Below are 18,228 nucleotides of genomic sequence, written 5' to 3'. Positions count from 1 at the left end.
TAGCAGCAAACACTTCAGTATAGCTGGGAATCACTTCATGCTCCTGGCTAGAGGTCAGCATCACCTCATCGGTTTCTTTGGATGTTAGCATTGCCTCAGTAGCCTCTCAACAGCTCGGTATTGTCTCATCAGCTTCTAGTAAGTTTGAGATTGCTTCAGCTGCCAACATCAAGCTCTCACATGCATCAACCACTTATTTTGAGCTTGACATAGCCTTAGCTACCGCTGCTGAGCGTAGCGTCACACCAGTAGCCTCTTCAAATCTCGACATTGCCACAGCTGCAGCTCTCGAGCTCAGCAAAACCTCAGCCAACCCACCTGAACTCAGTTTTTCCTTACCATCCTCCCCAGATATCAGTGTCAACTCACTCACCTCTATGGTGCCCGGCATCACTTCATCTGCTTCTATCGTGCTCTGCGTCATGCAAGTCGCTTCTACCGAGCCCATTGTCGCCTCAGCCGCATCTCCGGTGCTAGCTGTCACCTCAGCACCCTCCCTGTGCTAGGCATCATCTCCTTTATTTTCTCATAGCGAGCATCCATCTTCTCATTTATTTTCTTATAGTAAGCATCCATCTTCTCATTTATTTCAGCTCTCTGAACATTCACCTCAACTCTCCGAACATCCATTTTTTATTTTGAACCTCCATCATGGCCATTATGGCACTTAACTGCTGGCCGATGTACCTCAGCTGGGATGACTCCAACTCACTGCAACTGCCTGCCCCCGGGCAACTATGATGGAACGGATGGCAGGGAGACAATTCTCCAGCACCCTCCATTGCTATTTCCCTGGATGTCACTGCCCCATCCAAAAACCCACCTCCATCCATCCTTGAATTAAGGGCGCATTCCATCACCTTCTTTGGAGTAGCCCAAACTGCACTTTGGACTTGTCCGGATCAACACCTTCCTCCTTTCTCCTTTCTCCCTGTCTCACTTAGACGATCTACCAACACACTTTTCACCCTGGAGACATTACGATCACGTTTGTTCAGCTCTCACCAAAGATCGACGACACGTCAACATGTACATACGCACACGATCACTTAACCCCCTTTTTGCTTCACCTGCGCAGGGTAATAAACCTACTGCATAAACCTACTGCAGAGGGCCAACAACCCGCTCAGTTCAAAACTATTGTTACAGAAACTGAAAGCGAAACTCAAAGACCAGCTCATGCTGGTCATAGTTATATATAGTGAGGCGATGGTCCAAATGTCAGAGAACGATGACATCGGGTTTGTGAACAGTATGATGGTTCTGGACTAAAGCCAGAAAGAAGAATGTTCAGCGACCGACAATGTCGATAACTAGGCCAAAAATAAAGAATTAGTATAGGATGTTACAATTCAAGAACACTATACACGATTGGTAAATCCGCTCAACTTGCTAAGGAGATGGCTCGATATGATATCGATATATTAGGGATTTTGTGAATGTAGGTGGAGTGGAGAGGGTATGAAAAAGTCGGGTTGAATTCTGGAGAGAATGTTATATTTTCTGGGATAGAAAATAATTCACACTACCATGGAATTGCAATTATGATGTTCAAGAAGGCAGAGCAAACACTATTTGAATGGAAGCTGATCAATGAAAGGATAATAAATGCCAGATTTTTCTCTAAATATGTGAAGCTTTCTGTGATTCAAGTTTATGCATCTACCAATGATGCAAGTGAGGAAGACAAAGAAATGTTATATGAGCAATTATAATCAGTGGCTGATGGGGTACACAAACACGACTTATTGATAATAATGGGTGATCTCCGCGCCAAAGTGGGAGACAGCAACGAGGGATATGAGAGTGTCATTGGAAGCCATGGACTGGGTGATAGAAATTAAAATGGAAAAAGCTTATCAAATTTTGTGGACTCAATAATCTTGTGATAACTGGCACCATTTTCCCACATAAGATGATACATAAGCAAACATGGACCTCCCCAAGAGGAAAGGCAAAGAACCAGATCGACCATGTGATGGTAAGTAAACAACATCGGACATCAATAATGGACATCCGAGTCATGAGGGGTGCAGATATTGAAAACGATCACCAACTAGTGTGAACAAAAATCAAACTGAAATTAAAGAGCCAATTAAAGAGCAAAAGGCCAAGGAGACCAGAAAGCAATTTGATACAATCAAACTGCAATGATAGTAAGACAGCTAAATGAAATATTTTGGAAATACGGTTACTGGGTGGACAAAAGTACCAAATTTTCCATGAATGTTCCTGACGTCAAAATTAATTTCATAAGGGTAGCCACCCGAAATAGTACAATAAGACCTCAGTAGGGGATACTGAAATTTAACAAAGGATATTACCCACAGATATGACATACAGTATATGTTCAAATGTCTGCTTACAATAATGAAAATCAGATGATTGACATCATGGAGATAAGATGGACATCATGGAATGAAGCCAGGCCGATAGCCGGAAACAGGGCAGACTGGAGAGTACGCACTGCAGCCTTATGAGCCACTTGGCCCGAAGAGCATAGATAGATCGATAAATAGATAGATAGAAAGATAGATATGGATGTCAAACTGGTGCCATTTTTCATTTAGGAAAGGTGCTCTAACTCATTGATTCAATGTAAAAATGGACTAAAGAGCTCAAGCTTTAAAACCTTGATATGCTTGTAGGGATGAGGCTTCCGTTGGTTCTTCTCATTCTCCATCGCATCCCTCAAGGCTTGTTGCATCTTTAACTCTTGAAAGCGATTGGCAGCTTCTTGGAGAGCTGTTAATCATTAAAAAATCAAACCTCAGCCAACGTCATGCTAACAGAGAGAGAGACACGTCATGCTAACAAATATACAAATATGGGTATTTAGGTTGCATATTGAAGGAAAGAATGAGACACAAAGGTAGATGGGATGCAACACTCACCCTACTTATTGAGACAAGTTTATTAAGTGGTCTGATTCTGGGTCTATGCACATGGGACACGATTGCGCAGTAACTCCTTCCTGTTCATCCAAGCTAAGTTTTCCAGACCAGATCCATCATGTTTCTATGCCTCCACCGACGAAGTCGCCAGAGCCATTATGTTTTTGGGTTGTCCATCCGGCTGTCCGTCCTTTTATGATAGGTTTTCGTTACCGCGATAACTTGAGAATGGCTGAAGGGATCTTAGTCAAACTTGGTGCAGATATGTATAATGGGGTAAAGATGAACTGAATCGATTTTGGGGTCATGCGGTCAAAGGTCAGAGGTCATGTTAAGTAAAAATTATGTTGCCACACCAACTTGTGAACCAGTGATGGGATTTTGAACAAACTTGGTATACGTATATATTATGCAAAGATGAACTGATTGGATGAACTGAATGAACTGATTGCGACCGAGGGTGCTACAGGAATGTGGCATTGGTTTCATGCTTTAGCATTCACCTGTTTGCGTCAATATGTCAAAGGTCAGAGGTCATGTTAAGTAAAAAATTATGTTGCCATGCCAACTTGTGAACAAGTGATGGTATTTTGAACAAACTTGGTATAAGTATATATGATGCAAAGATTAACTGATTAAATTATGGCATCAAAGGTCAGAGGTCATGTCAGGTAAAATGTGATACATGAGAACAACTGAATGGATGTAAATCAAACTTGGTACAAGTACGTACAATTATGTAATAATGTGGGCGGAGGCATATTGGTCAACGTTGTGATGTCGAAGTGTCGTTCTAGTTGTGTTATATTTTCGCCACCGTGTTGCTGTGTTGTGTTTTTGTCCAATTTACTGTGTTAAACCGTACATTAGTGTTGTATTGTTAAATGTATCCCTATGATTGTCTGCCCTACTTGCAAATGCCTCAGCGAGTCGGCATACGAATTCTGTCTCTGGTCTGACGCAATGTGCCTCATTCCACTTTCTTTCTCCAAAGTAGTGTCCTTTCAGCTTCTCAACATTATCCTATCCATTATCCTTCTCAACATTACCCACTCCTTGCTTCCAAAAAAAAGGTTTTTTTTTTTCATTCCAAAAAATATCACAACCTCGTTCTGCCTGTACTTCCTTCCTTAGTTCATTCTTTATCCCTTCCTTTTATCAATATCTCCAAACTGAATCTTTACTGAATGAAACGCTTCTTTCTTCAAAAGCTTTTAAATGCTTCACTTTCTTTATTTCTCCATCAAGAACACTCCACGTGTCCTTTTGTCTACTTCTTCTTCACAAGGATTATTTCACAAACCTGTTTTACTCCTAAACGCTTGGTCCATCAACTCTCTTCCCGTACTGACAGCACGACTTTCGTCTGTGCTTTCAACAACCATTCATTTCAGCCCTCCCATGATGTCTGTCTCCATCTTACTATAATTCACCAAATGTCCGTCAGTCTGTCTGTCTGTCCGTTTGAAGGTACCGCAAAAACGGCTGAACCGATCGCAACGATATTTTGGGTGGGTAATCCTGGGATCTCCTGGAGTAAAATAGGCTACATTGTTTTTCCAATTTCAGCTTTGGCCTCCAGCATTTTCAGGTTTGGACTCCCACATAACGTTATTTTCCCAGGTGCCGCACAAACGGCTCCACCGATCGCTGCACGGCTGCACCGATCGGACTCGGTGACCTCGGACAAAGACCTTTTATAAGGACATGGGTTGAATCCCTGCTTGAGAGAATGCCAACCCCCCTCCCCGCCATCACGGTCGTCTCTCCAACTCACAATCCCACGAGATATGCGGAAAGGACAACCCAAAACCAATTATCTTCTTTTTGATTCGTATATAAACATCATTAAAAGTAAATAATGACCTCGGCCAAAGTTCAAACGACGTGAGTTTAATCTACATGAGAGAATTCCACATAGCTATTTGGGCAGTGTATACGCTAACAGATCGCTGTCTCCATCGATCTTGCCAAGGCCGTAACACCTATCGGCTCAAAATCCTTTTAACTGTTGACTTGGTAGTTTTTACAATGAAGGAAACATTAACAATGTTGTTAAAAGTTTATTTTGTGATTAATTTGTGATTGGAGTTATGTTGTTTGGAATGAAAAAAGAGATATCGAGTTCAAGTAAATGACGACTGTATGCCGTGATGGTTTCTACTTTCTAAACGTGAACTTCGCGGATCACCATATGCAGATTCGCCACGGACCCACGGTCAATGTTTCTATACGTGAACGTACCCATTTGTTTGCGAACGGGTACGTTTTACATGGAAGTCCTTCACGAACTTGCTGTCCATGTCTGATGTGCGACCGAGGGTGCTACAGGAATGTGGAATTGGTTTCATGCTTTAGCATTCGCCTGTTTGCTTCTGGCCTCCCACCCATGCATAGCATGGGTATCTCACTAGTATATCCAAATTGGGAATATTGAGAAGTCCAGTTTTTGAGGTTGTCTGCACATGGAAATAAATTCCCCTTCATGCCCATCAATGGTGTTAAACCTCTCCATGTCAGTACCTTCCCCCACATCTCACACATGCCCACATCCTTCCAACCCAACCTCTTCTGTGTGTCCCCCCCCTTTAGCATCCCTCCACTTAGTGTCCCCTCTCTCTGCATCACCCTCACCACAACCCCTCTCAGTTTTCCTTTAGTCCTGCCCCCTCTAAGCTTCCCACTTCACCCACCCCCTTTCAGATTCCCCTCCCTCCCCAAATCTCTGTCATCGGCCATGGCACTTCAGCAAAGGACTTCTGCGACTCAATGGGACTGACTCAATCTGCGAACTTTCCCACAAGAATCTCTCCTAATGACAAATCCTCCCTTCTGGACTTGGTGATGACAAACTTCCCCAGAAATGCCTCCTGCTCTTCCTCTGCTCCAATTGGTTCATTTGAGCACGTGCTTGTGAGAGTGACCACTTCTCTGGTTATTCTCAGAGAGCTGCCTCAGCACCAGCAAGTCTGGCAGTTCACTCATGCAGACTGGTAGAGACTGAAATCAACCATTGTACTTCAGGATATCTATTGTTAACTCAGCCTGGATATTATCAGCCTGGATATTATCTATGTTAACTCAGCCTGGGAATTCCATCACCTGCTGTCTCTTATTTACAGATTCATCCCATCTCGTCATCAGCTATCCTACTCTTCTTCCCACCCAAGTTGCACTAAATCATGTGGTGAGGCAGTTAGTTGCATTGAACAACTTGCCTTCTCTTCCTGGAAGGCAAATCCGACCAGAGGCAACCTCAGATTATTCCATAAAGCCCACAAGAAATGTGTCCACTTGCAGGATAGCCAGAAAGTAACATCTGGTCAACCTCAAGATTTAATTTTCAAACTTGTCACCCTCCTCTAAAACCTGGTGGCACCTTGCTAAGTCCATCTGTTGGGTATGCTCCCCTTCAATCCCATACTTTACTCCAAATGGCAACACAGCCAACAACACAGCCTCAATGGTGTTTGCTTCCAAATTCATTCATTCATTCTTTCTCTCTCTTTTGTTTTTTTTTTTTTCTCCCTCTCTCTCTCTCTCTCTCCTCTCTCTCTCTCCTCTCTCTCTCTCCTCTCTCTCTCTCTCCTCTCTCTCTCTCTCCTCTCTCTCTCTCTCTCTCCTCTCTCTCCTCTCTCTCTCTCTCCTCTCTCTCTCTCCTTCTCCTCTCTCCTCTTCTCTTCTCTTCTCTCATTTTCCGGGTTCGGTTGCGAGAGGACGCTGGCGTTGCATATTCGCCGCTTCTCCGACTGGATGGATGTACAGGGTCTGCTTCTACCTTTCTGACCTGACATCTCACACCTGTCCTGCCTTTTCACACCCACACGTGCCGCGTGTTCTCCGGCTGGATAACGGAATCTGCTTTTGATGGTACGGAATACGGAATTCGAAAGGCCCGCTCCCGTTGATTGTGGCCGTGGCCTTGTTTGCCGGTGGCCTTGTGGCCTTGTTTGCCGCTGTGGTCTTGATTAGCGGCTGCAGTCGTTTGCCGCTGCGTTTGCCGCTGCGTTTGCCGCTGCGTTTGCCGCTGCGTTTGCCGCTGCGTTTGCCGCTTTGCCTCCTCGACCTTGGCCTCGTACTCGTCCCTTCGCTCCTGCCTGGCATGGCTCTGAAGTACTCCGCCGCAAGGCTTCTTCTGCTCAATACCCGCTCCACCCCATCATGCATCTCTGCCATCAAATCAAATGGACTCCTCCGACGACCCAGGTACATTCACCGTGGCTCCGGTCGCAAGTTTGTTTATTTGCAATCAGGTCACTCCATCCCCGTCCTCTGGTCGGCTCAGCGCACTCTCACTCTTCGTCCCAGCGCACCTGGTCACAGCAACCCACACGATCGCACCTCTTGCCTACGAACCCTGGCTAAATCACCTGAATTCATCCCTGCTGTTCAAAACAACATCAAGCTCACCCTGTTCAACACCCGGTCCCTCAACAATAAATGCCTCATCCTGAACGAATACATCCTGGATAACAAACTGGACTTTCTCTGTCTCACCGAAACCTGGCAACAACCTCTGGACTACTACACACTCAACCTCACCACACCCAATGGATATTCCTACGTCAATAAACCACGCTCGGAGGGCCGAGGTGGTGGAATTGCCGTTATCCACCGTCAAGACATCAAGACCAACCTCATCTCCATCTCATCTGCTCCATCATTTGAACACCTGGCTTTAAAACTCTCTGGTCACACGCAGTCAGTCATGGCTGTCGTCTACCGCCCTCCCAAACCACACCCATCATTCCTGTCTGACTTCTCCTACTTTCTGACCCAGCTATGTTCCCTCTCCCCCTCAATCCTCCTCCTTGGTGATTTCAATATCCACATGGACTCCACTGACTCCACAATAACCACTGACTTCACTGATTTACTCACCTGCTTTAACCTCACTCAACATGTCGACTTTCCTACCCATATCCGTGGTCACATTTTGGACCTTGTCTGCTCCACTGGATTAAATTTGCACCATCTCTATGGCTCCGACCTCACCCTCTCTGACCACTTAGCCATCACTCTGACCATCAACATCCCCGCCCCAACACCAAGGCATTATCGCACAATCAACTTCCGTAAGCTAAACGCTCTTTCACCTACCTCATTCTCATCCACCCTCTCTGAAAAAATGTCCACTTCTCCCTTCATTGACCTCCACACCCCTTCCGACCTCACTGACTACTACAACCACACTCTCTCCTCCTGCCTTGACCAGCTTGCGCCTGTAAAAACCAAAACAGTTTCTTTCACCCATTCTGCTCCCTGGTTTACCCCTGAACTCCACCTGATGAAAACTCGTGCTCGCCAACTTGAAAGACTCCGCAATAAAACGGGTCTCACAGTTCACTCCCAAGCCTACAAGGACCACATACAACACTACAAAGATGCCCTCTCCCGCGCCCGCTCTGCCTACTACTCTCAAATTATCCACTCTGGCTCCGGAAACCCAAAAGCACTCTTCTCGACAATAAACAAACTCCTCCGCCCCCTGAACACCACCACCCAGTCATTCACAGTAGACAACTGCATCTCCTTCCTCTCTTTCTTCCAACGCAAAATTGACAACATCTACAACAGCTTGACCACCGCCGCACCCGCTCCCCCTCCAACCACCTGCCCCCCCTTGTCCTGCCATCCCCTGTCTCGGTTCTCCCCAATCTCTCCTACTGACCTCTCTGAACTCCTCATAGGAATGAAAACTGCCACCTGCACTCTTGACCCCATCCCCTCCAGCTTTGTCAAAGCCTCCCTCCCTGCTCTCTCTCCACTTATCATTGCAACAATAAACTCCTCCCTGTCTACAGGCATCGTCCCACCTTCCCTCAAAATTGCTGCTGTTACCCCCATTCTAAAAAAACCTGGTCTAAACCCTGACACCCTAAACAACTTCAGACCCATCTCCAACCTACCCTTTCTGTCAAAAGTTTTGGAACGCGCTGTAGCCACTCAACTCAAACATCATCTCTCTGCCAATAACTTGTATGAAACATTCCAATCCGGATTCCGCTCCAACCACAGTACTGAAACTGCTCTCCTCAAAATCACCAACGACCTTCTCCTCTCCTCTGACGCTGGCAACCTCAACATTCTCGTCCTCCTCGACCTCAGCGCTGCCTTTGACACCATCGATCACACTATCCTCCTCACCCGACTTGAATCCACCTTTAACGTCACCGGCACTGCCCTCTCTTGGATTAAATCATACCTCTCTGACAGATGCCAGTTCATCTCCATCAATAACTGCAAATCCCCCACTGCTCCCCTCCCCCAAGGTGTCCCCCAAGGTTCAGTTCTTGGCCCCCTCCTCTTCATCCTTTACCTGTCCCCGCTCGGTCACTTAATCCGCCGTCATGGTCTCCAATTCCACTGCTTCGCCGATGACATCCAGCTTTTCATCTCCACCAAGTCCGTCTCCACCGACACCCACTCTATCCTGACAAACTGCATCACTGAAATAAAATCCTGGCTTCAAATCAACTTCCTCAAGCTTAACTGTGATAAATCTGAAATAATCATCATTGGCCCAAAAACGCTCACAAAATCCACCCATAACTTTGCCCTCAACATCGACGGTATCCCAGTATCCACCTCCCCTCACATCCGGAATCTTGGCGTCATCTTTGACCAAACCCTTTCCTTCGACAAATACACTAAACAGATCACAAAGTCAGCCTTCTTTCACCTGAAAAACATTGCCCGTCTCCACTCATCCCTCTCCTCCACGGCTGCAGAAACCCTCATCCACGCCTTCATCACCTCCCGTCTGGACTACTGCAATAGCCTCCTCTATGGTTCACCCTCAAAAATCACCAATAAACTCCAATACATTCAGAACTCCGCTGCCCGTCTACTCACTCATTCCCGGACCCGTGACCACATCACCCCCGTCCTTTACAAGCTTCACTGGCTCCCCATCCCCCAGAGAATCCAGTACAAAATCCTCCTCTTGACATACAAAGCCCTCCATAACCTGGCCCCATCCTACCTGGCTGACCTCCTCTCCAGACACACTCCCACCCGCAACCTCCGCTCTGCTGGTACCAACCTCCTGACCCCCTCCATCCGGACCAAATTCAGATCCTGGGGGGACAGGGCCTTCTCCATCGCTGCTCCCACCCTCTGGAACTCACTACCTCACACCATCAGAGACTCCTCCTCACTCACCACATTCAAAACATCACTAAAGACCCACCTGTTCAACGCTGCATTCAACATTCAACCCACAGCATTTAACCCCTGACTATCTCTTCTCCTTCTCCCTCCTTTTGCTTTAAATATTTCCCTATTGATTCTTGTCTTGTCTTTTTGATTCTTGTCTTATATATATGCCGTATATCGCTGCTGTTTGTTTTCTTGATTCTTGTCTTTTTGCAATTGTTGTTTTCATGTATTGTTATGCATTATGTTTTCCACTCTGTCAAAGCGCCTTTGGGCTTCTGGAAAAGCGCTATACAAAATAAATGAATTATTATTATTATTATTATTCTCTTCTCTTCTCTCTCTTTCTCTCTCTCTCTCTCTCTCTCTCTCTCTCTCTCTCTCTCTCTCAACCAATCACACTCAACTGCTCCTGGACTATGTATTTTGCACCTGAGAAAGTGGAGAAGTTTCTGGAAACCCTCAACTCTGACTCTGCAACCAGGCCGGACGGACGGCATAATCTAATGTGTCCTAAACACCTGCTCTGCTGCACTTGCACATCCTCTTTCTGGTCTGTACACCCTATCATTGGTTCCATCTGCTTGGAAATCAGCCAACATCACCATATTGCATAAACAAGGTGCAAAAACTGACCCCTTATCTACAGACCTTTCAGCTTACTTCCAATCATCAGCAAGTTCATGGAATCCATCATCACAGTCGACATACTTCCTTTGTTTCAATGGCCTGATCTCAGATCAACAATTCAGATTCATATCAGGACAAACTACATTGGACATGCTGCTTCTGCTCCTCCACAAATTGATGAAGGTGCTCAATGCCAGACATGAGATCAGGGCCGTCTTTCTCGACATTATCTCGAGCATTCGATATGGTCAGGCACCCCATCTTGCTCTCAAAGCTCTCTGCCTATGACACCCAAGGGCAACTCCACACATGGCTTACTGACTTCCTCTCCTCTCATAGCCAAGGCATGGCACTCAAAAAATCCTTTCATACACTCTCCTCTCCCCGATAAGGCTGCAGTGCCCCAAGGCAGTGTTCTGGGCCCAGACCTATTCCTAATCCTAATCTACATCAACAATTTTTCTGACCGTCTGGAAAAACCCTCTTTACTTCTTTGCTAATGACTCCATCCTCTGCTGTGACATCCATCATCCATCAGGTAGACAAGCAGCAGCCTCTTGCCTCTCTTCAGACATTGACAAAACAATGAGCTGGTCAAACATGTGAAATATGTCTTTCAATCCATACAAATCTCACACTCTCACACTGTCTCCCCAAAAGAACCATCAGGCAAACTCTACCATCTACTTTTGAAACTATCCTCTTGAAGAGGTTCAGTAACTCAAATATTTTGGACCTAACTATCAGCCAAGACCTTTCTCATGCAAACCACATTTCTAAATTAGCCAGCAAAGCCAGTTGCCAACTGGGCATCCTCCATCATACAAAGTCCACCTACCAAGTACATCTTAACTATTATCCACCTACAAGGCCTTCAACTGCAGCTTGAAGAAGTACTCCTCTCCCATCTGGGTTGGAGCCCCTGACTCGCTCCTTGCTTAGTTTGACACCATGGAAACAAAAAGGCCTTCAATATCATTGGAATCTCTTGTGATAAAGTTGAGTCTATGGGCCTATGACTTTCAAATCACAGAAAGGTCAGTGGTGTCATCTACCACCTACTTTCTGGTCTTGCACCCTTTGCTCCTTCCTTGTTTTGTCCCATCCCCTCTCCCAGTTTCTGAAGGGTGCACGGGTCTTCCAGCAACCCTCTTCTGGTGAAACTTCCAAAATCCAGAATTACTGCTCATCTCCACGCATTTGTTCCTCTTTTTTCCCACCTGTGGAACCAACTTCCACATTCTCTTCCATCTCATTCTTTCCTCTAGGTCTTCAAGGCTGCTGTTCTACCACGTCAGATCACGCCCCCCCCCCCCCCCCCCATCCAAAACCATGATCTTTTCTATCCTCGGTAAACCTCCCCAAACCCACCTCTTTCCACGTTTCCAGTTTTTCATTCCTGAGATTTTGCGGCCGTATCCATCTTGTCTACTCCATGTGTTCGCCTCTAGCCCTCATTCTTCTCCTCATCTCCTATTTCTCCAAGTCTACCTCTATTTTGTACTTTATCCCTGCTGTTGGTGTGTTTTCCCCTATCTCTGCAGTTCCTTTTGTTCTGTTACGTTCTGATCAGTTTTATGTTCTAGCTCCTGCCCAAGCCTCGACTTTGTATACAAAAAGGTGTTTGTTCTTTAATGCAAGTGAATTCAAGATTTGAATAGTGGTTGTTTGACAAGGCATCAAGTGTAGACAAGGTCATCATGTGTTGTTTAATACAAGTGAATTCAAGAGTTGAAACAGCACTACTTATGTTGCTGCATAAAGTAATGTTTTGTCATCCAATAAAATGAAAGCCTCTTTTTTCTTTACAGTGCCCTCCATAAGTATTAGAACATTGAAGTCAAATTTGCTATTATTGCTAAATACTCAAGAAATTTGGATCTGAGATCAAAAGATGAATACGAAGCAAGAGTACATAAGGTAAGCTTTTATTTCTTGGTATTTCGAAGCATATATATTTTACCATTGAAGAACAATTGTACTTTTATGTTTAGTCCCCCCATTTTAGGGGGAGACTTTAGGTAAGCATAAGTGAATTAATGAATGAATGATCGTTTTAAGGCCATTTTTCCCCACGAGAGTGGGGGATAGCCTTGCGGGCCCCATGACAATCATGGTTCCCTGTTTGAGGCAATGTTTTTATGGCCGGATGCCCTTTCTGACGCCAACCCTTAGCCGCCTCTTACGATGCGCAGGGATACGGTGTACCTATTCTAAATCGGGGTACACACTGGGATCATTCATCCCAGCAAGCTGGTACTCAATTTGCCGATCTCTGAAGGATGAGTCAACCCCCCTGGCGTTAATTCAACGATCGACCAGGATTCGAACCCAGGATCCTCGGATCCCAAGCCAGCACCCTAACCGCTAAGCCAAAACCAGGATTAGGTAAGCATAAGTATTGGAACAGATTCACTTAAAGTAAATTAAAGTAGTATAATAGTTAGTATTTGGTTGCATAGTTAGTAATAGTTATATTACTAACTATAGTTAGTAATATAGTTAGTAATAGTATAATAGTTTGTAATAGGTAGTATAATAGTTATTAATAGCTAGTATTTGGTTGCATATCCCTTTCATGCAATAACTGCATCGAACCTGTGACCCATCGACATCAGCAAACTCTTGGTATCTTCCTTTAAGATGCTTTGCCAAGCCTTTACTGCAGCCATTTTCAGTTGTTATATATTTTGGGGGTTTATGACTTTAGTCTCCTCTTCAACAAGTGAAATGCATGCTCCATTGTATTTAAATGAGATTGACTTGACAAGTCGAAAACCTTCCACTTTTTCCCACTGATGAACTCTTTGGTTGCGTTGGCAGCGTGTTTGGGTCATTGTCTTGCTACATAGTGAAGCGCTGTCCAATGAGTTTGGAGGCATTTTCTTGTACATAGGCAGACAAAAATAAATATGAGTGAGCCAATTTCAGAGGCAGCTTTGCAAGCCCAAGCCATGGTGCTACCTCCACCATGCTTCACATATGAGGTAGTATGCTTTGGATCATATGAAGTGCCTTCCTTTCTCCATACTTTCGCCTTTCCATCGCTTTGGCAAAGGTTTATCTTGGTCTCATCTGTTCATAAAACTTTGTATCGGCTCTATCGGCTTACCTCTGTACTTCTTGGCAAATTATAATCTGGCCTTTGTATGTTTGGTGCTGATGAGAGGTTTGCATCTTGCAAGTTGTGGTGTAGCATTTGTAATTCTGCTGTCAAAGTCTTCTGCGAAGGGTAGATTTGTGATACTTTCACCAGTGTACTCTGGAGGTTGTTAGTGATGTCACTGAAAATAGCTTTATAGTTTGTTTTTTTCACAGCTCTGATGATTATTTTTTCTGTCATCAACTGCAGTTGTTTTCCTTTGGCTGACTTGGCCATTGTCTATTGCGAAGTACACTAGTGGTTTGTTTCATTTTTAAGATATTCCAAATTGTTGTATTTGCCTATGCCCAAATTTTGTGCTATTGTTCTAATTAAATTATTCTGTTCTTTCAGCTTCAAAATAGTTGTTTTTCTTTCATAGACAGTTCTCTGGTCTTCATGTTGGTTCATGCCTACTGACTCCAAAGGCAGACTCCCAAGGCAAAAGCAAAGGCTAAATCCAAGACACGACATTAACAGCTCTTTTATGTGTGAAAAATCAATGCAACAAAAAACATCTGAACAACAAGAAACACTTGTCCATCACCTGTTCCAATACTTATGCTTATCTAAAATGGGGGGATTGAACATAAACAGTGATATTGTTCTACAATGGTAAAACATATATGCATATAAATACCAAGAAATAAAAGCGGATCTTCTTTTCTCTTGTCTCATATTCATCTTTTGATCTTAAATCCAAATTTCTTGAATATGTATAGCAATAATAACAAATTTGACTTTGCTGTTCCAATATTTATGGAGGGCACTGTATAGAAAACCCATGTTTGTTTGACAGCAAAGCAATGTTTGAGAACCTCTGGATTAAACTATAAATGGATTTCAAGACTCATACTGGTAAATAACCTTGGTGTTGGGTGTTGGGCAACACATGGTGTTGGGCTAGCGGCTAGGGTGCCGGCTTAGGATCCTAGGATCCTGGGTTCGAATCCGGTCGATCGCTGAATTAACGCAAGGGGGGTTGACTCAGCCTGTCATCCTTCCGAGGTCGGCTAATTGAGTACCAGTTCACTGGTAATTCCCTGTTTGTCGTTAAAGGCGGCAAAAAGGGTTGGCGTCAGGAAGGGCATCCGGCCGTAAAACATTGCTTCAAAAAGGGGACCAAAAAAACAACAACAACCACGGTTCCCGAAAAAGGCCAACCCCCGCTTTGCGGGGAAAAATGGCCTCTAAACGGTGGTTATACTGGTAAATAAAGGTAATTTGTTTGTAAAAGATATGAAGTGAAAATAATCTTCTTTATGATAAAAGGAGCCGTGTCTGTCTGTTTGTTTGGTTGTCATGTTAAAACTTGAGAACGGATTAATGGATTTCAATAAATCCAACTACGGTGGATTCGGGTAACTCACGGGAGTGTTTGTGATCCAAAAAAGATTTTTTTTTTATGGTTACATGGACACACATGTCAAAACTGCAAATGCCAAAATGCCAACTGCAAATGTTGGTTATCACTGGCACGGAGAGCAGGATCTCCCAGGAATCTTTTTTTTTTCTTCCCCCATAGATTAGCCATCACAGCAAAGATTGGTAGTTCCGTCAGCGAAGCGAAGGGTCTTGTATTCCAGTAGTAATAAATATAGCGATGGCCTAATTTTCAAAAACCTTATAAGTTCAAAAACATATTTACCTCAATATTATTTACCTCAAAAACAAACATATTTACCTTGACTTCCGTTTCCGGTCTTGCTGGCGACGGTTCGTTTTTTCGCAGGTCTCCACGCTCTCCATCGAAATCGAAGTTAAGTCATTGTTCCAATTTGTATTTTCGTTATAACTGTATTTCTTTTATGGTGTATGTACGTTTATTGTCCCGTCAAAGATTTTCGGTGCAAATCTTTCATACCTGTATTGAAAATCGCGTTAATTCGTGTCGTCTCGAGGTCTTGTACAGTGTACACTGTACAACCTTGAGGCTTTGTTTTTCTCTCAGCGCCTGTCGTTTGTGATCCAATAACTTTCGTTCTCTGTTTTCGCAGTCTTTCCACCCCAAAGCCTACTTCCTTATGTAAATCCCAACTCAAAAAAAAACAAAAAAAAAAGACTACCTTCTCTGTGCTCATTCGTTTATTCATTCTTATTCGTTCGTTCGTTCTTCGACCACGTGTTTCTCCCCCATTTCCCCAGATAGATTGTCAAATTTCAATTCGTTATTTTATCGTCCATGTGATATTGTTTGATTATAGTTAGTTTTGGTTTGAATTTCCTGTAACTCGTAATTAATTAATCGTTTTCTGCCCTTGTGTGTGGCCTTGTAGTTGTACCCCCGTCGGTGTTTTGTTAACTTAAGTGTGTTTTGCTTGGCTCTTGGTTTTTTCCCTTCTACCCCGAACATAATACTGTCTAACGTTCTAATTCCCCACCCCCCCACCCCCAAAAAAAACAAAAAAAAACAAAAACATTTATTTTCTTTTCTCCACGTGTACTGTTGTCTCATCCTGTATTTTCTGTCCAGGTGTGCTGTTCGCCCCACCCCCATTATCTCCTTGCCATCCACCGTTTGCCCTGTTCACGTGACTCGTGGTGGTCCGTCTCGGCTCTCCCCCCGTTGGTATTTTTTGTGCATATAAGATTGTTCATAGTTCTGTTTAAATATTTTTAAATATGTTTAACCTTTCCCCTTCTGTTTTTTATTCAGTGGTATATTACAACACGCTGTTTTTCTTCCTATTTAAAAGGCTTTTCTCAATTTCCTCTCCAACTCATTCCACTTCAAAAAAAAGAAATTCAATATCTTATACGTCTCCCTCACTACATGGTCTAAATTCACATTCATTCCATCCCTCCTCCATCATCCTGAACCGGATTGCTAACTTGAAAATCACAACAAACCCAATTTGTTATCAATGTTCGTCTTTCATTAATCATCCACTTTCTAAACTCCCCTCTTGCCCCTCCCATCCAAATCCCCCCCCTTGCACCTACACTCCGAAACTTCCCCCTTGCCCCTCCACTCTTAAACTCCCCCCTTGCCCCTCCACTCCTGAACTCCCCCCTTGCCCTTCCCCTCCTAAACTTCCCCTTTGCCCCTCCCCTCCTAATCCCCCCCTTGCCCCTCCACTCCTGATCTCCCCCCTTTCCCCTTCCCTCCAAAACTCCCCCCTTGCCCCTCCCCTCCTAAACTCCCCCCTCACTCCTCCCCTTCAAAACTCCCCCCCAATCCCTCCCATTCAATTCTCCCCCCATACCATTCCTCTCCAATTCTCTCTCCTCCACCCTCCTCCTCCAAGCTGCCTCCTCCCCACTTCGTCTCCCTTCTATCTCATACCTCCACCCCCCCAAACCTTCTACTTTCCTCTGCCCCCCCTCAAACAACCCCTCACTGTGCCGCATCCCTTCACCAGCAAACCTTTCATCCTCCTCATCCTTCCCTTTCTTGGAACTCTTCTGCAACATCTGAAACACTATCAACTGCTCTCCCTACCTCCCCCTCTCATCCTTCATCTTACCCTACTCCTCCCCTCCCCTGTCCTGTACCCGATGCTCCCCCTCTCTCTTCATTAACGGTATGGACCTCAAACATCCGGGGCCTTCGCTCAAACCTGACTGATCTCTCCATACAGGTTGCTTCTGACAATCCAGACTTGATCTGCTTAACAGAGACTTTCCTCCTTCAAGATGTCTCCGATTCCTTAATATCTCTTCCTGGTTACTCCCTCCTCCGGTATGATAGACCTGAGCCTCGGCCTGGTGGTGGGGTGGCTATCTTTGTCAAAAACTCTCTTCCTCACTCTCCTTGCACTGCTCTCTTTCCTCCTCACCCGCAGGAGTACCTCTGGTTACGGCTTCCTCTCCGCTCCCACCTTTTGTTCATATGTGTTCTGTACCGTCCCCCAAACAGTGATGACTCCATCTACATTTCAATGTCTGACAACATGGACCAACTTCTATCCACTCATCCCAACTCTCTCTTCCTCATATGTGGTGACTTCAACTGTCATCATGCCACCTGGTTGGGTGTGGGTTCCTCTCTCACTAGTCATGGCACCTCAGCAAAGGACTTCTGTGACTCACTGGGATTGACACAATCTGTCAATTTCCCGACCCGGATCTCAGCCAATGGAGTATCTTCTCTTCTAGACTTGGTTATGACAAACTTCCCTGCTAATGTCTGCTGCTCTTCTTCTGCTCCAATCGGTTCTTCTGATCATGTGCTTGTCAAAGTGGACATCTCTCTGGCCATTCTCAGAGAGCCTCCTCAGCGTCGACGAGTCTGGCATTTCACTCAGGCTGACTGGGACGGTCTTCAAGCAGCCATCAATCGTCTGGATTGGTCTCCCATCTCCACTGCCTCTGACATCAATTCTTCCTGGGAATTCTTCCAAAGCAAACTGATCTCTCTCATGCACAGATTTATCCCATCTCGCCTTCAATTGTCTTACCCTT

The 18,228-nt window shown here is 44.8% G+C and overlaps 1 protein-coding gene across 1 annotated transcript in view; it reads right to left on the bottom strand.

Annotated features, from left to right (window-relative positions):
* Positions 1–18,228, bottom strand: part of NSD2 (nuclear receptor binding SET domain protein 2) — a 133,854-nt gene that overhangs the window by 20,823 nt on the left and 94,803 nt on the right. Inside the window, 1 exon segment of the mRNA XM_068110271.2 lies at positions 2,633–2,745. Within this exon segment, the coding sequence (XP_067966372.2) occupies positions 2,633–2,745 (113 nt within the window).

Source organism: Myxine glutinosa, chromosome 3, assembly GCF_964187855.1.
Source record: "Myxine glutinosa chromosome 3, kmMyxGlut1.1, whole genome shotgun sequence".
Classification (NCBI taxonomy): domain Eukaryota; kingdom Metazoa; phylum Chordata; class Myxini; order Myxiniformes; family Myxinidae; genus Myxine; species Myxine glutinosa.
The sequence above is the reverse complement of the archived record's forward strand: the minus strand, read 5'-3'. Positions and strand labels throughout refer to the sequence as shown.